General features: G+C 58.9%; 2 protein-coding genes across 2 annotated transcripts; one reads left to right on the forward strand and one right to left on the reverse strand.

The window, feature by feature from the left end:
• The first annotated feature begins 8,698 nt into the window (after positions 1-8,698).
• LOC110483342 (complement C1q-like protein 4) lies at positions 8,699-13,276 on the forward strand. Its single transcript, XM_021553186.2, has 2 exons — positions 8,699-9,217; positions 12,966-13,276. Exons 1-2 carry the CDS (start codon positions 8,702-8,704, stop codon positions 13,143-13,145), a joined length of 696 nt encoding a protein of 231 aa, XP_021408861.1. The 5' UTR covers positions 8,699-8,701; the 3' UTR covers positions 13,146-13,276.
• A 2,435-nt stretch (positions 13,277-15,711) lies between these two features.
• LOC110483340 (prefoldin subunit 5) lies at positions 15,712-20,495 on the reverse strand. The gene is made up of 6 exons (XM_077790703.1): positions 20,394-20,495; positions 19,180-19,282; positions 17,880-17,911; positions 17,638-17,712; positions 17,051-17,156; positions 15,712-15,953 (listed from the first exon to the last, which is right to left on the reverse strand). Exons 1-6 carry the CDS (start codon positions 20,463-20,465, stop codon positions 15,886-15,888), a joined length of 456 nt encoding a protein of 151 aa, XP_077646829.1. The 5' UTR covers positions 20,466-20,495; the 3' UTR covers positions 15,712-15,885.
• Between the last annotated feature and the right edge of the window lie 1,986 nt (positions 20,496-22,481).

Here is a 22,481-nt window from a genome sequence, read left to right on the forward strand (position 1 = left end):
AATGAAATTATAAATAATAAATTCAAAATAAACGGCGCTGTCTGGGAGGTTTAACCCCATCGTGACCGCGGAAATCCCAAAAAAAACCCCAAAAATCGGGACCCCCCCCCCCGCTTTAATTTGGGATTCCGACACCTCCTGAATCCCAAATCCCCAAAAACCAATCCCAAAATCCCAAAGGATGAATCGCAAATAATGAAATTATAAATAATAAATCTTAAACAAACGGCGCTGTCTGAGGGATTTAACCCCATCCTGACCGCGGAAATCCCAAAAAACCCCCAAAAATCGGGACCCCCCCCGCTTTAATTTGGGGTTCCCGAATCCCAAATCCCAAAAAACCAACCCCCCAAAAAAAGAAGGAATCCCAAATATTGAATCCCAAATATTGAATCCTAAATATTGAATCCCAAATTTCGAATAAAATGGGATTTAACCACGGGGGCGCGGGGGGGGGGCGGGAATCCTAAATCCAGTGACCCCCCCCAGTGTCCCCAAATTGTGCCAAAATTGTGCCAAAATTGTGTCACAATTGTCCCCAAATTGTGCCAAAATTGTCCCCAAATTGTCCCCCCCAATGTCCCCATTGTCCCCCCAATGTCCCCCATTGTCCCCCCAATGTCCCCCCATTTTCCCCCAGTGTCCCCCAATGTCCCCATTTTCCCCCAGTGTCCCCCAATGTCCCCCCATTGTCCCCCCAATGTCCCCCATTGTCCCCCATTGTCCCCCAATGTCCCCAATGTCCCCCAATGTCCCCCAATGTCCCCATTGTCCCCCAATGTCCCCCAATGTCCCCCCATTGTCCCCCCAATGTCCCCCCAATGTCCCCCAATGTCCCCCCAATGTCCCCCAATGTCCCCCAATGTCTCCCCAATGTCCCCCCAATGTCCCCCAATGTCCCCCCAATGTCCCCCAATGTCCCCCCAATGTCCCCCCAATGTCCCCCCAATGTCCCCCAATGTCCCCCCATTGTCCCCCCAATATCCCCCATTGTCCCCCCAATGTCCCCCAATGTCCCCCCAATGTCCCCCAATGTCCCCCAATGTCCCCCAATGTCTCCCCAATGTCCCCCCAATGTCCCCCAATGTCCCCCCATTGTCCCCCCAATGTCCCCCCCAATGTCCCCCCCATTGTCCCCATTGTCCCTTTGTCCCCCATTTTCCCCCTGGTGCCCCCCCCGAGCTGTCACTGTCCCCCCTCCCCGAATTGTCACCCCCCGATCTGTCCCCTCGTGTCCCCCCCCTGGATCTGTCACCCCCGAATTGTCCCCCCCGTGTCCCCCTCCCCGAATTGTCCTTGTCCCCCCCTGGATCTGTCACCCCCCCCCGGGTCTGTCACCCCCCGAATTGTCACCCCTGGATTTGTCACCCCCGAATTGTCCCCCCCTCGATCTGTCCCCCCCGAATTGTCACCCCGGATCTGTCCCCCCCGTGTCCCCCTCCCCGAATTGTCCTTGTCCCCCCCCGATCTGTCACCCCCCGAATTGTCACCCCGGATCTGTCCCCCCCGTGTCCCCCTCCCCGAATTGTCCCCCCCCCCGATCTGTCCCCCCCGAATCGTCCCCCCGTGCCCCCCGCTCAGTCCCGGGGGCCCGGCGGTGGCAGCTGCGGACCGAGGAGGTGGCGCGGCCACCGCGGGGGGACACGGGGGGGACACGGGGGGACACGGGGGGACTCGGGGGGACTCGGGGGGACTCGGGGGGACTCGGGGGGGCCGCGGCCGATGCGTTATTCATGGGCTGGGCCGGTGCCACCCCCGGGGGGACACGAGTGTCGCCTGTCCCCAACCCCCCCGGGGCTCTGGGGGGGGGCAGAGGTGACGAAAGGGGGAGGGAAACTGAGGCAGGGATGGGAGAGGGAAACTGAGGCAGGGATGGGGGGGAGGGAAACTGAGGCAGGGATGGGGAGGAGGGAAACTGAGGCAGGGATGGGGGGGAGGGAAACTGAGGCAGGGATGGGGAGGAGGGAAACTGAGGCAGGGATGGGAGGGGGAAACTGAGGCAGGGATGGGGAGGAGGGAAACTGAGGCAGGGATGGGAGGGGGAAACTGAGGCAGGGATGGGAGGGGGAAAATGAGGCAGGGATGGGAGGGGGAAACTGAGGCAGGGATGGGAGGGGGAAAATGAGGCAGGGATGGGAGGGGGGAGGGAAACTGAGGCAGGGATGGGGAGGAGGGAAACTGAGGCAGGGATGGGGGGAGGGAAACTGAGGCAGGGATGGGGAGGAGGGAAACTGAGGCAGGGATGGGGGGGAGGGAAACTGAGGCAGGGATGGGAGGGGGGAGGGAAACTGAGGCAGGGATGGGGGGAGGGAAACTGAGGCAGGGATGGGGAGGAGGGAAACTGAGGCAGGGATGGGAGCGACCCCCCCAGGTGGGGGTGAGACCCCCCCGGGCCTGGTGGCATCAATTGAGGGACCCCAAAAATGGGGCTGAGTCACCCCAAACCCCGGTGCCACCAACCCAGGGACCCCAAAAGTGTCCCCAAACCCCCCAAACCCCGGTGCCACCAAATCTGGGACCCCAAAACTGTCCCCAAACCCCCCAAATCTGGTGTCACCAAATGAGGGACCCCAAAACTGTCCCCAAACTCCCCAAAACTGGTGTCACCAACCCAGGGACCCCAAAACTGTCCCCAAAATCCCCAAATCTGGTGCCACCAACCCAGGGACCCCAAAACTGTCCCCAAATCCCCAAATCTGGTGCCACCAACCCAGGGACACCAAAACTGTCCCCAAACTCCCCAAAACTGGTGTCACCAACCCAGGGACACCAAAACTGTCCCCAAAATCCCCAAATCTGGTGCCACCAACCCAGGGACACCAAAACTGTCCCCAAAATCCCCAAATCTGGTGCCACCAACCCAGGGACACCAAAACTGTCCCCAAAATCCCCAAATCTGCGATGTCACCAACCCAGGGACCCCAAAAATGGGACTGAACCCGAGTGCCACCAAATCAGGAACCCCAAAACTGTCCCCAAACCCCCAAATCTGGTGCCACCAAATCTGGGACCCCAAAACTGTCCCCAAAATCCCCAAACCCCGATGCCACCAAATCTGGGACCCCAAAATTGTCCCCAAACCCCCAAATCTGGTGCCACCAAATCTGGGACCCCAAAAGTGTCCCCAAACCCCCCAAAACTGGTGCCACCAAATCAGGAACCCCAAAATTGTCCCCAAACCCCCAAATCTGGTGCCACCACCCCCAGCCCCCCCTCGGGGGACAGCGACAAAACCGGGACCCTCCCCCCCCCCCCGTCCCCACCCCCCTAATTAGCGCTGCCCTTTCTCCTCCCCGCTAATTAATCCCCCAATTAAGGCCGGGGTGGCTCGGGGGGGGCGGGGTCACCGCTGTCCCCAACCCCCCGGGGGCGACGGATCGGCCCGGGGGACGGGAAATGGGGAAAAAATGGGAAAAACGGGAAAAAATATGGGGGAAAAATGGGGGGAAAATGGGGAAAAATATGGGGAAAAAATGGGGAAAAATGGGGGGAAAATGGGGAAAAATGGGGAAAAATGGGGGGAAAATGGGAAAAAATATGGGGAAAAAATGGGAAAAAATATGGGGAAAAAATGGGGGGAAAATGGGAAAAAATATGGGGAAAAAATTGTAAAAAATATGGGGAAAAATGGGGGAAAATGGGGAAAAATATGGGTAAAAATGGGAAAAATATGGGGGAAAAAATTGGGAAAAATGGGTAAAAAATGGGCAAAATATGGGAAAAAATATGGGTAAAAATGGGGAAAATATTGGTAAAAAATGGGGAAAAAATGTGTAAAAATAGGAAAAATATGGGTAAAAAATGGGGAAAATATGGGTAAAAATGGTAAAAATATGGGTAAAAAATAGATAAAGATATGGGTAAAAATATGGGTAAAGATATGGATTAAAATGGGTTACAATGGGTAAAAAATCGGTAAAAATGGGTAAAACAATGGGTAAAAATATGGGTAAAAATGGGTAAAAATATGGGTAGAAAATGGGGAAAAAATGGGGAAATAAAGGGAAAAAATGGGTAAACAATGGGTAAAAATATGGGTAAAAAAGGTAACAAAATGGGTTAAAAAAAGGTAAAAAATGAGTAAAAAAATGGGGAACAAATGGGGAAAATATGGGTAAAAATGGATAAAAATATGGGTAAAAAATGGATGGGAAAAATAGAAACTAGGTAAAGAAATAATAAGAAATAGAAAAAATGGGTAAAAAATTAATGGGAAATAGAGAATGGTTGAAAAAATAAGAAAAAATTCAGAAAATGGGTAAAAATATACATGGGAAATAGAGAAAATGGGTAAAAATGGGTGGGGAAGACAGAAAATCAGTGAAAAAAAATTAGAAGAAATAGAGAAAATGGGTAAAAAATTAATGGGAAATAGAGAATGGATGAAAAATAAGAAGAAATTGGGTAAAACATGGGAAAACTAGAAAATGGGTAAAAATATATATGGGAAAAGAGGAAATGGGTAAAAAAAGTAATAGGAAAATAGAGAATGGGTAAAAAAATAAAAATAAATACAGAAAATGGGTAAAAATGTACATGGGAAACATAGAAATGGGTAAAAATGGGTGGGGAAAATAGAAAATGGGTAAAAAAATAAAAATAAATACAGAATTTGGGTAAAAATGTACATGGGAAACATAGAAATGGGTAAAAATGGGTGGGGAAATAGAAAATGGGTAAAAAAATAAAAATAAATACAGAATTTGGGTAAAAATGTACATGGGAAACATAGAAATGGGTAAAAATGGGTGGGGAAATAGAAAATGGGTAAAAAAATAAAAATAAATACAGAAAATGGGTAAAAATGTACATGGGAAACAGAAATGGGTAAAAATGGGTGGGAAAAATAGGAAATTGGTACAAAAATGAATGGAAAATATAGGAATGGGTTCAAAAAATTGGGAAATTTAGGAATGGGTAAAAATGCAGGGAAACACAGAAAATTCAATCAAGAGCGCGTGAAAAATGCAGAGAATGATTAAAACCACAGGAAACGCATCAAAAAGCCGCAGAAAACACGGAAAAACACGCGGAAAACACGGAAATTTAACGAAAAACAGAAAATTCATTAAAAATTACGTGGAAACGGAGAAAGATGAAATAAAGCCCCAGAAAATTCCTAAAAAACACCAAAATTTGCATGTGAGTAACTGGGAAGTGCAGGAAATGCACAGGAAATGCAGGAAATCAACAGGAAGTGCAGGGAATGAACAGGAAGTGCAGGGAATGGACAGGAAGTGCAGGGAATGGACAGGAAGTGCAGAAAATGTGGGGAAATAAACAGGAAGTGCAGGAAATAATGAACAAGAAGTGCAGGGAATGAACAGGAAGTGCAGGAAATAAGGAACAGGAAGTGCAGGGAATGGACAGGAAGTGCAGGAAATGTGGGGAAATTAAACAGGAAGTGCAGGAAATAATGAACAGGAAGTGCAGGGAATGGACAGGAAGTGCAGGGAATGGACAGGAAGTGCAGGAAATAAACAGGAAGTGCAGGGATTGCACCCAAAAAGGGCCCGCGGGGAACTCGCAGGGTGAGCACACTCAGAGCTTACACACGGGATCACACACGTGTACAGAGCTCACACACGTGTACAGAGCTCACACACACACGAGATCACACAGAGCTCACACAGCTCACACGGGATCACACACGTGTACAGAGCTCACACTCACACGGGATCACACACAGAGCTCACACTTACACAGAGCTCACACACAGGATCACACACACGAGATCACAGAGCTCACACTCACAGCTCACACACGGGATTACACACGTGTACAGAGCTCACACTCACACGGGATCACACACGTGTACAGAGCTCACACTCACACGGGATCACTCACAGGATCACACACAGATCACACACAGAGCTCACACTCACAGCTCACACGTGGCATCACAGTCACAGCTCACACACACAGCTCACACTCACACAGGATCACACGCAGAGCTCACACACACAGAGCTCACACACGGGATCACACACACACGAGATCACACGCAGAGCTCACACTCACAGCTCACACACGGGATCACACACACACGAGATCACACGCAGAGCTCACACTCACAGCTCACACACGGGATCACACACACACAGGATCACACGCAGAGCTCACACACACACAGAGCTCACACACGGGATCACACACACACAGGATCACACGCAGAGCTCACACTCACAGCTCACACACGGGATCACACACACACGAGATCACACACAGAGCTCACACTCACAGCTCACACTCACACAGGATCACATGCAGAGCTCACACTCACAGCTCACACACCTGTGCACACTCACACCTGCACACTCCCCATGCACCCTCAGCCCCGTTTGCACACACCCCCCTTTCCACACTCCCCCCCTTTGCACACTCCCCCCCCGTTTGCACCCTCACCCCCCCTTTGCACACTCCCCCCTTTGCACACTCCCCCCGTTTGCACACTCCCCCCCTTTGCACACTCCCCCCTTTGCACACCCGCCGCGCCCCCGCGCCGGCCGCCCCCGCCCCCGCCGTGCCCGGGGCCGTCGGGCGGAGCGGGGCTCGCGGCGGGCGGCGGCACCGGCCGCAGGTACCGGGGGGACCGCGACCACCGGGGGGGGGGCCGGATTGGGGGGTCCGGGATTGGGGGGGGGGGGGTCCGGTATTGGGGGGGGGGGTCCGGGATTGAGGGAGGGGGTCCGGGACAATCCCGGGACAATCCCGGGGGAACCGGGGGGACAATCCCGGGACAATCCCGGGGGAACCGGGGGGACAATCCCGGGGGACAATCCCGGGGGACAATCCCGGGGGACAATCCCGGGGGCACAATCCCGGGGGGACAATCCCGGTGTTGGGGGGGGACAATCCCGAGACAATCCCGGGACAATCCCGGGACAATCCCGGGGGACAATCCCGGGGGTGCCGCTCCCCGCGTGTCGCTCACGGGAACTTGGGGAGAAGTTGCCCCGCGCGTCGCGGCGGGGCCATCGCGGCTCCATCCCGGTTCTCTCCCCGTTCTTTCCCGGCTCCATCCCGGTTCTCTCCCCGTTCTTTCCCGGCTCCATCCCGGCTCCGGTCGTGGCTCCTTACCGGCTCAGGTGGCGGTTCCTTCCCGGTTCCTTCCCGGCTTCGGTGGCGGCTCCATCCAGACTCCGGTGCCGGTTCCATCCCGATTCCAGTGGCGTCCCCGGTGCCGGTTCCATCCCGATTCCAGTGGCGTCCCGGGTGCCGGTTCCATCCCGATTCCGGCTCCCTGGCGGCTCCATCCCGGCTCCGGTTACATCACCGGCTCCCACCCCGGCTCCGGTCCTGGCTGCTGCAGGAGCTCCGCTCCGACTCCGTGTCCGGCCGCGCTCCCGGTGCCGCTCTCGCCCCTCCGGCACCACCGGCTCCGGCTCCGTCCCCTCCGCCAGCGCCGCTGCCGGTCCCGTCCTCGGCCGCAGCCCCGGCCCCGCTGCCGGTGCCGCCGCCGGCTCCGCCCGCAGCTCCGGCCCCGCTCCCGATCCCATTCCCGATCCCATTCCTGGCTCCTGATCCCATTCCCGGGCTCATCCCAGCTCCCGATCCCATTCCCGATCTCATTCCTGGCTCCTGATCTCATTCCGGGCTCCTGATCCCATTCTGGGCTCCTGATCCCATTCCCAATCCCATTCCCGGCTCCTGATCCCATTCCCGGCCCCGGCCCCTCTCTGGGTTTCACCCGCAGCTGCAGCCGCTGTCCCCATCCCTGTCCCTGTCCCTGTCCCCATCTCCAGCTCCATTCCCAGCCCCATTCCCTGACCACATCCCCATCCCCATCCCTTTTCCCATCTCCATCCCCTTTCCCATTCCCATTCCCTGTCCCTGATCCCATTCCCATTCCCTTTCCCTTTCCCATCCCCGTTTCCATCCCCATCCCCTCCATTCCCAGCCCCATCCCGTTTCCATTCCCAGCCCCATTCCCTTTTACCAGCCCCATCCCTGTCCCTGATCCCATTCCCAGCCCCATCCCTGTCTCTTTTCCCATCCCCATCCCCGTCCCCGTGCCCTCCGCACCCCCGGCCCCATCCCCATCCCTGATCCCATTCCCAGCTCCATTCCCTGTCGTCTCTGATCCCATTCTCTGTCCCTGATCCCATCCCCATCCCCATCCCCGTTCCGGTGCCCTCCCCGTCCCCTGCTCACCCCCGGCCCCATTCCCTGTCTCTAATCCCATTCCCTGTCTCTGATCCCATCCCCATCCCTGTCCCTTTCCCCATCCCCGTCCCCATCCCCGTCTCCTGCTCACCCCCGGCCCCATCCCCATCCCTGATCCCATTCCCGGCCCCATTCCCATCCCTGATCCCTTTCCCCATCCCCGATCCCATTCCCCGTCCCTTCCCCGTCCCCGTCCCCTGCTCCCCCCGGCCCCATTCCCATCCCTGATCCCATTCCCATCCCCATCCCCATCCCCATCCCCATCCCCATCCCCGTCCCTTCCCCGTCCCCGTCCCCTGCTCCCCCCGGCCCCATTCCCATCCCTGATCCCATTCCCATCCCCATCCCCATCCCCATTCCCATCCCCGTCCCATCCCCGTCCCCGTCCCCTGCTCCCCCCGGCTCCCCGGGCGGCCTCTCGCCGCCGCCGCCGCTCGCCACCATCGCCGCCAAGGGCGAGCGGGCGCTGCTGGCGCTGGCCGCGCCGGGGCTGAGCCGCGGCAGGCGGGTGGCCGGCGTGGCCATCGGCGTGGCCATGCTGCTGCTGCTGCTCGTGGCCATCCCGCTGCTGGTGCACGGCTCCAGGGCGGCCGCGCACTACGAGATGCTGGGCAGCTGCCGCATGGTCTGCGACCCGTACCCCGAGCCGCCCGCCGCCTCCGCCGCTCCGTTCCTGCCGGGAGCCAAGGGCGAGCCGGGCCGCAAGGGCCGCTCCGGGCTCCGCGGGCCGCCGGGGCCGCCGGGCCCGCGGGGACCCCCGGGAGAACCGGGCCGGCCGGGTCCGCCGGGCCCGCCGGGCCCGGGGCCGGGCGGGTACATCCCGTCCTTCTACAGCCCCAAAATCGCTTTTTACGCCGGCTTGAGGAAACCGCACGAGGGTTACGAGGTGCTGCGCTTCGACGACGTGGTGACCAACGTGGGCAACTACTACGAGCCCTCGAGTGGCAAATTCACCTGCCCGCTGCCCGGCATTTATTTCTTCACCTACCACGTCCTGATGCGCGGCGGGGACGGCACCAGCATGTGGGCCGACCTGATGAAGAACGGGCAGGTAACGGGAGCCCGCGGGACCCCCGAGCCGCCACAGCGCTCTGCAGTCCGGCTTTGCAGTCCGGCTTTGCAGCCCGCCGGGTTTTAGTCCCGGTTTGCAGCCCCCGGTTTTTAGCCCCGGTTTGCAGTCCCGGTTTTTAGCCCCGGTTTTTAGCCCCCCGGGTTTTAGCCCCGGGTTTTAGCCCCGGTTTTCAGCCCCCGGTTTTCAGCCCCCGGTTTTTAGCCCCGGTTTGCAGCCCCCCGGGTTTTAGCCCCGGCTTGCAGCCCCGGTTTTTAGCCCCGGCTTTTAGCCCCGGTTTGCAGCCCCTCCGGGTTTTTAGCTCCGGTTTTCAGCCCCCCGAGCCCCCAGCCCGGTTTGCAGCCCCGGTTTTCAGTCCCCCGGGTTTTTAAGCCCCGGTTTTCACCGCCCAGGCTCCCAGCCCGTTTTTAGCCCCGGTTTTTAGCCCCGGTTTGCAGCCCCCGCTTTGCAGCCCCCGCTTTGCAGCCCCCCAGGTTTTAGCCCCGGTTTTTACCCCCCGAGCCCCCAGCCCGGTTTGCAGCCCCGGTTTTCAGTCCCCCGGGTTTTTAAGCCCCGGTTTTCACCGCCCAGGCTCCCAGCCCGATTTTCAGCCCCGCTTTGCAGCCCCCGGTTTGCAGCCCCCCAGGTTTTAGCCCCGGTTTTTACCCCCCGAGCCCCCAGCCCGTTTTGCATTCCCGGTTTTCATCCCCCCGGTTTGCATCCCCCGGTGTTTAGCCCCGGTTTTCACCCCCCCCGGTTTTCACCTCCTGTTTTCAGCCCCGGTTTTCACCCCCCCTGTTTTTTTACCCCCCGGTTTTTACCCCCCGGTTTTCACTCCCAGGTTTTCACCCCTCGATTTTCACTCCCAGGTTTTCACCCCTCGGTTTTCTTCCCCGGTTTTTACTCCCCGGTTTTCACCTCTTGTTTTCACTCCCCGGTTTTCACCTCTTGTTTTCACCCCCCGGTTTTCATCTCCGGTTTTTAACCGCTCTCTTTCCAGCCCCTGGTTTCACCCCCCGGTTTTCAGCCCCGGTTTCTTTCCCGATTTTCACCCCCCGATTTTCATCCTCGGTTTTCACCCCTTGGTTTTCACCCCCCGGTTTTTAACCCCGGTTTTCACCCCCCGGTTTTTGATCCCGGTTTTTACACCCCGGTTTTCACCCCCCGGTTTTTAATCCCGGTTTTTACACCCGGTTTTTAATCCCGGTTTTTACCCCCCGGTGTTTAATCCCGGTTTTTACACCCGGTTTTCAGTCCCGGATTTTTCAGCCGCCTCGGGGTTGCAGTTTTGGCCCACCGTGGTTTCCCTGTTTGGCTTTGGGTGATTTCAGATTCTCATCCGGGTTCGATCCGTTCCTGATTTCCCATCCTCGGTTCTGCTCCATCCCAAATCCCCAAATTCCCATCCCATTTCCCCCATCCCAAATCCCCAAATTCCCATCCCATTTCCCCATCCCAAATCCCCAAATTCCCATCCCATTTCCCCATCCCAAATCCCCAAATTCCCATCCCAAATCCCCAAATTCCCATCCTGCTCCCCCCATCCCTGATTTTCCATCCCCAGTTCCTCCACCCTGCCCAGTCCCCACGTCCCATTTCCCCCATCCAATCCTGCCCAAAATTCCCATTATTTCCCCAATCCCTATTTCCTATCCCCAGATCCCATTTCCCCATCCAATCCTGCCCAAAATTCCCATTATTTCCCCCATTCCTGATTCCTCAGATCCCATTTCCCACACCTAATCCTGCCCAAAGTCCCATTATTTCCCCCCAAATTCCCATTTCCTCCATCCAATCCTGCCCAAAATTCCATTATTTCCCCCATTCCCTATTTTCCCACTCCCATATCCCATTTCCCACACCTAATCCTGCCCAAAATTCCCATTATTTCCCCCAAATTCCCTATTTCCCATTTCCTCCATCCAATCCTGCCCAAAATTCCATTATTTCCCCCATTCCCTATTTTCCCATCCCTACATCCCATTCCCCCCAAATCCTGCCCCAAATTCCATAATTTCCCCCCCAAAATTCCATAATTTCCCTCACAAATTCCATCATTCCCCCCCCAAATTCCATCATTTTTCCCATCCCAGGGGAGGCACAAGGGCTGTGCCCCCCCCGCTCCCTTTGTTCGCTCATCCCGGATTTTTCCATCCATTTATTCCCAAAAAAAAAAAAAAAAAAAACCAAACCGGGAAAACCAAAGCGAGACTGACCCGGGCTGGTCCCGGGGGGCTCCGGGCTCGCGGCCAGCGACCCCCCCGAGGGGAAAGGGAGGGGAAAATGGGAATTTGGGGGGAAAAATGGGAATTTTGGGGAAAAAATGGGGGGAAAATTTGGGGAAATGGGGGGAAATGGGAATTTTGGGGGGAATTGGGGGAAAAATGGGAATTTGGGGGGGGAAATGGGAATTTGGGGGGAAAAATGGGGAAAATGGGAATTTGGGGGACAATGGGGGGGAAAATGAGAATTTTGGGGGAAAAATGGAGGGAAATGGGGGGAAAATGGGGGAAATGGGGGAAAAATTGGAATTTGGTGGGAAAAATGGGGGGAAAAATGGAAATTTGGGGAGGAAATGGGGGAAAAATGGGAATTTGGGGGGATGGGATGGGGAAATGGGAGTTTTGGGGGGAAATGGGAATTTTGGGGCGATGGGATGGGGGGTGCCAGCCCTGTGCCCCTGCCAGTGGGTGCCAGGTGAGGTGGGTGCCAGGTGGGGTTGGTGACAGGGTGTGTCGGTGCCAGGTGAGGTGGGTGCCACCCCCGTCTGTGCCTGTGCCAGGTGCGTGCCAGGTGTCAGGTGAGGTGGGTGCCAGGCAGTCCCAGTGCCCTGTGCCCGTGCCAGGTGAGGTGGGTGTCAGGAGTGTTGGGTGCCACCCCCGTGCCCCCCGTGCCAGGTGCGTGCCAGGCGGTGTCAGGGCCAGGTGCATTGGGTGCCAGGTGAGGTGGGTGCCAGGTGAGGTGGTGCCAGCCCCGTGTCCCCCGTGCCAGGTGAGCTGGTGCCACCCCTGTCCGTGCCCGTGCCAGGTGTGTGCCAGGTGAGGTGGGTGTCAGGAGTGTTGGGTGCCAGCCCTGTCCGTGCCCCCCATGCCAGGTGCGTGCCAGGCGGTGTCAGGGCCAGGTGAGGTGGGTGCCAGGTGAGGTGGGTTCCAGGTGTGCCGGGTTCCAGGTGAGGTGGTGCCAGCCCTGTGCCCCCCGTGCCAGGTGCGTGCCAGGCGGTGTCAGTACCGGGTGAGGTGGGTTCCAGGTGAGGTGGTGCCAGCCCCGTGCCCCCCGTGCCAGGCGGTGTCAATACCGGGTGAGGTGGGTTCCAGGTGAGGTGGTGCCAGGTGAGGTGGTGCCACCCCCGTGCCTGTGCCAGGTGCGTGCCAGGCGGTGTCAGTTCCAGGTGTGTTGGGTTCCAGGTGAGGTGGTGCCAGCCCCGTGCCAGGTGTGTGCCAGGCGGTGTCAGTACCGGGTGAGGTGGGTTCCAGGTGAGGTGGGTGCTAGCCCCGTGCCCCCCGTGCCAGGCGGTGTCAGTTCCAGGTGTGTTGGGTGCCAGGTGTGCCGGGTGCCAGGTGAGGTGGTGCCAGCCCCGTGCCCCCCGTGCCAGGCGGTGTCAGTTCCAGGTGTGTTGGGTGCCAGGTGAGGTGGGTGCCAGTCCCGTGCCCGTGCCAGGTGCGTGCCAGGCGGTGTCAGGGCCAGGTGCATTGGGTGCCAGGTGAGGTGGGTTCCAGGTGAGGTGGTGCCAGCCCCGTGCCCCCCGTGCCAGGTGCGTGCCAGCGCCATCGCGCAGGACGCGGACCAGAACTACGACTACGCCAGCAACAGCGCCATCCTGCACCTGGACGTGGGCGACGAGGTCTGCGTGCGCCTGGACGGCGGCAAAGTGCACGGCGGCAACACCAACAAGTACAGCACCTTCTCCGGCTTCATCGTCTACCCCGACTGAGCCCCGGGGCACCGGGACCACCGGGACCACCGGGACCACCGGGACCACCGGGATCCCACCGGGAACCGGGACCCGCCCCCGGAACCGGGACAGCCCCGAGACCCCGCCAGAACCACCCCGGGACCCCGCCTGAGCCCCAAATCCAGCCCCTTCTCCGGCTTCATCGTCTACCCCGACTGAGCCCCGGGGCACCGGGACAGCCCCGGGACCACTGGGATCCCACCGGGAACCGGGATCCCACCGGGATCCCACCGGGACCACCGGGATCCCACCGGGAACCGGGACGGCCCCGGGACCCCGCCAGAACCGCCCCAGAACCTCCCTGGAACCGGGACCCCGCCTGAGCCCCAAATCCAGCCCCTTCTCCGGCTTCATCGTCTACCCCGACTGAGCCCCGGGGCACCGGGACAGCCCCGGGACCACCCCAGAACCTCCCTGGAACCGGGACAGCCCCGGGACCACCGGGAACCGGGACCCCGCCTGAGCCCCAAGCCCAGCCCCTGCTCCGGCTTCAGCATCGACCCCGAGCGACCCCGGGACCACCGAGACACCCCCGGGACCCCCCTGGAACCGAGACACCCCCGGGACCCCCCTGGAACCGAGACACCCCCGGGACACCCCCGGGACCCTCCCCGGGACCCCCCCCAGGACCCCCCGGCCCCGCCACCGCCGGTGACAGCGGTGACATCCCCGCCCCCAGTGTGACACCGGACACGCGACACCCGCCCCGCACGGCAGCACCCCGAGGGGTCGCGGTGTCCCAGTCTGTGCCAGTCTGTCCCAGTCTGTCCCAGTTTGTCCCGGTTTGTCCCGGTTTGTCCCAGTCTGTCCCATTCTGTCCCCAATAAAAGCATCGGGGTGGCTCAGCCTCTGCCGGGGGGTGACACAGGGGACAAGGGGGGGACCCAGGGGACCCAGGGGTGGCACAAGGTTCAGCCGGGGGAGGGGACCCGGGGGTGACACAAGGTTCAGCCAGGCGGCTGGTGGCACCTCCAGGCTGGCCAGAGATGTCCCCGCAGCTTTTGTCACCTCCGCAGTGTCACGCCTTGTCACCTCCCCCCTGCAGTGACAGCGGCGGTGACAGCGGCGGTGACAGTGACAGTGACAGTGACAGACACCCCCCGGCTGTGCAGGGACAATGCCACCCCCGTGGGGACACCGCTGCCACGGGGGGGGGGGGGTGGCAGCGCCGCCCTGAGCCGGGTGGGACACAGGAACCCCCCGGCCCTGTCCCCAAGTGCCACCAGCCCTGTCCCCAAGTGCCACCAGCCCTGTCCCCAGCTTGTCCCCACCCTCATCCCCAGCCCTGTCACCTCCTGTCCCCATCCCTGTCCCCTTCCTCGTCCCTTTGTCCCCCCATCCTTGGCTCTGTCCCCATCCCATTTTCACACCTGTCCCCGTCCCCTCCTGTCCCCATCTTTGTCCCTTTGTCCCCCATCCCTGTCCCCGTCCCATTTCCATCCCCGTCCCCTCCTGTCCCCCATCCCCAATCCTGTCCCCTCCTGTCCCCCATCCCCAACCCTGTCCCCGTCCTTGTCCCTTTGTCCCCATCCCATTTTCATCCCTGTTCCCAATCCTGTCCCCTCCTGTCCCTGTCCCCAATCCTGTCCCCATCTTTGTCCCCATCCCTGTCCCCTCTGTCCCTGTCCCCTCTGTCCCTGTCCCCAATCCTGTCCCCATCCCTGTCCCCATCTTTGTCCCTGTCCCCTTTGTCCCTGTCCCTGTCCCCATCCCTGTCCCCATCTCTGTCCCTGTCCCCTCTGTCCCTGTCCCCATCTTTGTCCCCAATCCCGTCCCTGTCCCCTCTGTCCCTGTCCCCTCTGTCCCTGTCCCCATCTTTGTCCCCAATCCCGTCCCTGTCCCCTCTGTCCCTGTCCCCTCTGTCCCTGTCCCCATCTTTGTCCCCGTCCCTGTCCCCTCTGTCCCTGTCCCCATCTTTGTCCCCGTCCCTGTCCCCTCTGTCCCTGTCCCCAATCCTGTCCCCATCCTTGTCCCTGTCCCCTCTGTCCCTGTCCCCATCTTTGTCCCCGTCCCTGTCCCCTCTGTCCCTGTCCCCATCTTTGTCCCCGTCCCTGTCCCCTCTGTCCCTGTCCCCAATCCTGTCCCCATCCTTGTCCCTGTCCCCAATCCTGTCCCCATCTTTGTCCCTGTCCCCTCTGTCCCCGTCCCTGTCCCCATCTTTGTCCCTGTCCCTGTCCCCTCTGTCCCTGTCCCCAATCCCATCCCTGTCCCCTCTGTCCCCGTCCCTGTCCCCATCTTTGTCCCTGTCCCTGTCCCCTCTGTCCCCGTCCCTGTCCCCTCTGTCCCTGTCCCTGTCCCCTCTGTCCCTGTCCCCAATCCTGTCCCCATCTTTGTCCCTGTCCCCTCTGTCCCCTCCCGTCCGTGTCGCTGTCGCCACCTCGTGGCCGCTGCCGGAAGGACGCGGCTGCCGCGGGGAGGTTGGGGGGTCTCCAGGCCCCCCCCCAATATTTTGGGGTATCCCCCCCAAATTTGGGGTCCCCCCATATTTTGGTGTCCCTCCCATATTTTGGGGGTCCCCAGGCCCCCCCAAGAACCCCCAGACCCCTCGGAGCCGTTTCTCCTTTATTCCAGGGCTGCTACAAAACAGAGGGGGCGGATCGGGATTTTGGGGGGGCTGCACCCCCAAATCCCGGATTTTTTTGGGGGGCCGCACCCCCAAATCCCCAGCGCAGTTTTGGGGGGGCTGCACCCCGAAATGTCAGGATTTTTTGGGGGGGGGTTAGGCCTTGGCTGCTCCCGGAGCCGCCGTCAGCGCCTGCAGCTTCTGCGCCAGCATCTCCAGCACGGCTGGGGGGGGCAGCGTCAGGGACACCCCAAAAACGGGGGGACCCCCAAATCGGGCACCCCGAAACCGGGGCACCCCGAAAACAGGCACCCCAAAAACGGGGAGGGGTCAGGGGGACGTGAGGAGAAGCCCCGGGAGCGCGTCAGGGACACCCCAAAAACGGGGAGGGGAAAGGGAAACCCCAAAAACGGGGAGGGGAAAGGGACACCCCAAAAACGGGGAGGGGAAAGGGAAACCCCAAAAACGGGGAGGGGAAAGGGACACCCCAAAAACGGGGCACCCCGAAAACGGGAGGGACCCCAAAACCAGGGAAGGGTCAGGGGGACCCCAAAACCAAGAGGGGTTGGGGGGTGGGGGGGAAATGGGGTCAGGAGGGAACCCCAAAAATGGGGAGGGGGAAAGGGGGGGGACCCCGGGGGTTTCCTGGGGTGTTTTGGGGGGTCAGGGAGGATTTGGGGGGTCCCTGAGGGGTTTTGGGGGCTCAGGGAGAATTTTGGGGGGGGGGTTCCTGGGCAGTTTTGGGGCTCAGGGAGGATTTGGGGGGTCCCTGAGGGGTTTTGGGGGCTCAGGGAGAATTTTGGGGGGGGGGTTCCTGGGCAGTTTTGGGGCTCAGGGAGGATTTGGGGGGTCCCTGAGGGGTTTTGGGGGCTCAGGGAGAATTTTGGGGGGGGGGTTCCTGGGCAGTTTTGGGGCTCAGGGAGGATTTGGGGGGTCCCTGGGCAGTTTTAGGGGGTTTGGGGGGTCCCTGGGCAGTTTTGGAGGCTCGGGGAGGATTTTTGGGGGCTCAGGGAAGATTTTGGGGGGTCCCTGGGCAGTTTTGGAGGCTCGGGGAGGATTTTTGGGGGCTCAGGGAAGATTTTGGGGGGTCCCTGGGCAGTTTTGGAGGCTCGGGGAGGATTTTTGGGGGGTCCCTGAGGGGTTTTGGGGGGTCAGGGAGGATTTTGCGGGGGATCTCTGGGGGTTTTGGGGGGTCCCTGAGGGGTTTTGGGGGGTCAGGGAGGATTCTGGGGGGCTCAGAGAGGATTTGGGGGTCCCTGAGAGGTTTTGGGGGGTCCCTGAGGGGTTTTGGGGGCTCAGGGGGGATTTTTGGGGTGCCCACCCTGCTTCATGGCGTGCTTCTCCTGCAGGGCCGGCTGGATTTTCTCCATCTGCCGCGTCAGGAATTCGATTTTGCGCTTGAAAAACGCCCGGGCGTCCTCGGCAGACTGGGGAAAAACGGGGAAAGATTGGGAAAATTTGGGAAAAGTTGGGGAAAAATGGGGAAATTGGAATGAAAATGGGGGAAAATAGGGAAAAAATTGGGGAAATGGGGAAAATTGGGAAAAATGGGGGAAAATGCGAAAATTGGGGGAAATTTGGGAGAATTGGGGAAAATAGAGAAAAATGGGGGGGAATGGGAAAACTGAAGAAAAATTGGGGGAAAATGGGGAAAAAGAGGGGGAAAATGGGGGGGGAAATGGGAAAATTGGGATGAAAATGGGGAAAATGGGGAAAAATGGGGGGGAAAATGGTGTGGGAAATGGGGAAAATTGGGATGAAAATGGGGAAAACGGGAAAAATGTGGAGAAAGAGGGGTTGGAAAGGGGGTGGGCAAATGGAGGAGGGAGGAAAGGGGATGGAGGGGTGGAAATGGGGGTCCCCAGCCCCCCAAATCCCCCCAAATCCCCCCAAATTTCCCTTGCTCACCTTCTCCACGTAGTAGCCGGTGCCGACGTCCACCAGGACCGTGCGCACGTCCTGCAGCTTGCCCGGCACGTACATCTGGGGGGGTCATGGAAAACGGGGGGCCACGGGGGGCTGGGCGGGTTTTGGGGGGCTCCCGACCCCCCCCAGGGGTTTGGGGGCGTTCAGAGCCCGGTTCAGGGGGGTCTGGGGGGGTTCGGAGCCCCCCAGAGGGGTTTGGGGGAGCAGGAGGAGCACAAGGATACGGAGCTGGTGAGCGGCACAAGGAGGTCCTTGCCTGAGGAAAGGGGAGCAGGGTGGCAAAAGCAGCCCAAAATCCCCAAATCTGAGCCCAAAATCCCCAAATCTGAGCCCAAACCAGCCCAAAATCCCCACATCTGAGCCCAAACCAGCCTAAAATCCCCAAATCTGAGCCCAAAATCCCAAAATCTGAGTCCAAACCAGCCCAAAATCCCCAAATCTGAGCCCAAACCAGCCTAAAATCCCCAAATCTGAGCCCAAATCAGCCCAAAATCCCCAAATCGGAGCCCAAAATCCCCAAATCTGAGCCCAAACCAGCCTAAAATCCCCAAATCTGAGCCCAAATCAGCCCAAAATCCCAACATCTGAACCCAAACCAGCCCAAAATCCCCAAATCTGAGCCCAAAGCAGCCCAAAATCCCAAAATCTGAGTCCAAACCAGCCCAAAATCCCAACATCTGAGCCCAAAGCAGCCCAAAATCCCAAAATCTGAGCCCAAATCAGCCCAAAATCCCCAAATCTGAGCCCAAACCAGCCCAAAATCCCAAAATCTGAGCCCAAACCAGCCCAAAATCCCAACTTCTGAACCCAAACCAGCCCAAAATCCCCAAATCGGAGCCCAAACCAGCCCAAAATCCCCAAATCGGAGCCCAAACCAGCCCAAAATCCCCAAATCTGAGCCCAAAATCCCCAAATCTGAGCCCAAACCAGCCCAAAATCCCCAAATCTGAGCCCAAAGCAGCCCAAAATCCCCAAATCTGAGCCCAAACCAGCCCAAAATCCCAACTTCTGAACCCAAACCAGCCCAAAATCCCCAAATCTGAGCCCAAACCAGCCCAAAATCCCAACATCTGAACCCAAAGCAGCCCAAAATCCCCAAATCTGAGCCCAAACCAGCCCAAAATCCCAACATCTGAACCCAAACCAGCCCAAAATCCCCAAATCTGAGCCCAAACCAGCCCAAAATCCGACCACAAAATCCAATCCCAAAATCCAACCCCAGAATCCCACCAGGGTCTGTGGGGGTTTGGGGACCCCCCTCCGGGATTTTGGGGACCCCCCAGAAGATTTGAAGACCCTCCTGAAGATTTGGGGACCCTCCTGAAGATTTGGGGACCCCCCAAAATTCGTGACCAGCCCACAGCATTCACAACTCCCCATCCCAAAGTGGGATTTCGACACCCTGGATCCAGATCTGGGGACCCCTCCCCAGGATTTTGGGGACCCCCCTCCGGATTTTGGGGACCCCCCGGGATTTGGGGGACCCCCTGGCGTGGGGATTTGGGGTTTTTGGGGTGCCCTCACCCTCGTTGCCCTTGTGAAGGACGTTCAGGCACTCCTTGGCCTCCACGAACTTGGTCTGCACCACCTTGAGCTGCGCCAGGGACGAGGACAGGAACTCCACCTCCTGCGGGATTTGGGGGGATCCCCAAAATTTTGGGGGGTCCCCGAATTGTTGTGGGGGTCCCCGAGTTGTTGTGGGGGTCCCCAAATTGTTGGGAGACCCCCGGGGTTGGAATTTAGGGGAGGGGGTCCAAGGGATGAGACCCTAAATGGATGAGGAGGAAGAAATGAGATTTTTTTTTTGGGGGGGTCCTCAAATTTTTTGGGGGGGTCCCCAAATTGTTGCGAGGGTCTCCAAATTGTGGGAGGGGGCACCCAGAGCCCCCCCAGACACCCCCAAATTCTCCTCCAGCCCCCCATGATCTGCCCAAATTGTGATCCCCAGGCTTGGGACCCCCAAAAATCCCTCAGAATTCCCCAAAATCCCCTCAGGACCCTCCAGGACCCCCCAAAATCCCTCAAGACCACCAGGACCCCCTCAGACCCCCCCAGAATCCCCTCAGGACCTCCAAGGACGCCCCAAAATCCCCTCAAGATCCCCCAGAATCCCCCGAGATCCCCTCACGACCCCACAAAACCCCTCAGAATTCCCCAGGACCCCCCAAAAATCCCTCAGAATTCCCCAAAATCCCCTCAGGACCCTCCAGGACCCCCCAAAATCCCCTCAAGACCCCCCAGAATACCCCCAGAACCCCCCGAGATTCCCTCACGACCCCCCAGAACCCCTCAGAATTCCCCAGGACCCCCTCAGGACCCCCCAAAATCCCCTCAGGACCCTCCAGGACCCGCCGAAAATCCCTCAAGACCTCCTGAAATCCCCTCAAAACCCCCAGGACTTCCTCAGACCCCTCCAGAATCCCCTCAGGAGCCCCCAGGACCCCTCGAGATCCCCTCAGGACCCCCGAAATCCCCTCAGGACCCCCGAAATCCCCTCAGACCCTCCCCAGGACCCCCCAAAATCCCCTCAGGAGCCCCCAGGACCCCCGAGACCCCTCAGAACCCCTCGATATCCTCTCAGAACCCCCAAAAGCCCCCAGTACCCCCTAAAACCCCCTCACGCCCCTCCCCACACCCCTCCCACCCCTTCCCCTTCCCCACCCGCGCCCACCCCCACCCTCCCCCCCCCACGGGACCCCTCCCCACGACCCCCACGCCTCCCCCAGAGCCCTCTGAACCTGCTCCAGCTGCCCTTTGAGCAGCTCCAGCTGCGGCAGCCCCAGCTCGGCCACGCTCACGGCCTGCGCCATCTTGGCCCGCCCGCGCCGCCCTCAGCCGGGCCGCCAGCACAGCGCCCCCTGGCGGCGCGGAGGAGCCGCGGCCTTCCCGCCAAAACAGCGCCCCTGGCGGCGCTCCCGCCAGCACAGCGCCCCCTGGCGGCGCGGAGGAGCCGCGGCCTTCCCGCCAAAACAGCGCCCCCTGGCGGCGCTCCCGCCAAAACAGCGCCCCCTGGCGGCGCTCCCGCCAAAACAGCGCCCCCTGGCGGCGCGGAGGACCCGGCTAGACAGCGCCCCCTGGCGGCGCGGAGGTTTTGGGGGGGGTTCAGGGTGGAATTTTTTGGGGGGGCTCCAGGGAAAATTTGGGGGTTCAGGGGGATTTTTTGGGGGGCTCAGAAGAGATTTTGGGGGTCCAGGAAAAATTTGGGGGGTTCAGGGGGATTTTTTGGGGGGCTCAGAAGAGATTTTGGGGCTCCAGGGAAAATTTGGGGCTCCAGGAGGATTTTTTGGGGGGCTCAGAAGAGATTTGGGGTACTAGGAAAAATTTGAGGGGGTTCAGGGGGAATTTTTGGGGGGATCCAGGGGGATTTTTTGGGGGGCTCAGAAGAGATTTTGGGGCTCCAGGGAAAATTTGGGGCTCCAGTAGAGATTTGGGGGGTTCAGGGGGAATTTCTGGGGGGCTCCAGGAGAGATCTGGGGAGTTCAGGAGAAATTTGGGGGTTCAGGGGGAATTTTTGGGGGGGGATCCAGGAGGGATTTGGGGTACCAGGAGAAATTTGGGGCTCCAGGGGGATTTTTTGGGGAGTTCAGGAGAGATTTGGGGGGTTCATAGGGATTTTTTGGGGGCATCCAGGAGAAATTTGGGGCTCCAGAATAAATTTGGGGGTCCAGGAGAAATTTGGGGAGCTCATGAGAGATTTGGGGGGGGTCCAGGAAAAATTTGGGGGCATCCAGGAGAAATTTGAGGGGTTCAGGGGGAATTTTTTGGGCCTTCAGGAGATTTCAGGGTCCAAGAGAAATTTGGGGGATTCATGGGGATTTTTTTTGGGGGGGTTCAGCAGAAATTTGGGGGTGCAGCAGGAATTTGGGGGTGCAGCAGCTTTATTGTTGCGAAACGGGCGAATAAAAGCAAATTTTGGTCCAAAATTTTGTTAAAATTTCAAAAAAATCCAAACTGATCCAACTCCTCCCTCCCCAACCCCCCCCCCCGTTTCCCTTCAGACACCCCAAAAATCCCAGGGGGTGGGGGAACCCCAAAAACAACCGGGGACCCCCCAAAATTCACATCAGGTAATGGGGAGACCCCAAAAATGCTGAAGGGACTCCAAAAGCATCAAAGGGACCCTAAAAGTGCCAAAGGGACCCCAAAAACGCCAAAGGGACCCCAAAAGTGCCAAAGGACCCCAAGGACCCCAAATCCTCCCTCCAACCAATGGGGGGACCCCAAAATTACCAAAGGACCCCAAAACCAGCAAAGGGACCCCAAAATGCCAAAGGGACCCCAAAAGGACCCTGAAGATGCCAAAGGGACCCCAAAAGCTCCAAAGGGACCCCAAAGGGACCCCAAAGATGCCAAAGGGACCCCAAAAGCATCAAAGGAACCCCAAAAGCACCAAGGGGACCCCAAAGATGCCAAAGGGACCCCAAACCCTCACTCCTGACAATGGGGGGACCCCAAAGCCCCAAAGAGACCCCAAAGATGCCAAAGGGACCCCAAAAGCATCAAAGAGACCCCAAAGATGCCAAAGGGACCCCAAAAGCATCAAAGGGACCCCAAAGATGCCAAAGGGACCCAAAAGCCCCAAAGGGACCCCAAAGATGCCAAAGGGACCCCAAACCCTCACTCCTGACAATGGGGGGACCCCAAAGATGCCAAAGGGACCCCAAAAGCCCCAAAGGGACCCTAAAAACACCAAAGGGACCCCAAAGATGCCAAAGGGACCCCAAAAGCCCCAAAGGGACCCCAAAGATGCCAAAGGGACCCCAAAAGCATCAAAGGGACCCCAAACCCTCGCTCCTGACAATGGGGGGACCCAAAAGCCCCAAAGG

This window comes from Lonchura striata, unplaced genomic scaffold, assembly GCF_046129695.1.
Source record: "Lonchura striata isolate bLonStr1 unplaced genomic scaffold, bLonStr1.mat Scaffold_253, whole genome shotgun sequence".
Classification (NCBI taxonomy): domain Eukaryota; kingdom Metazoa; phylum Chordata; class Aves; order Passeriformes; family Estrildidae; genus Lonchura; species Lonchura striata.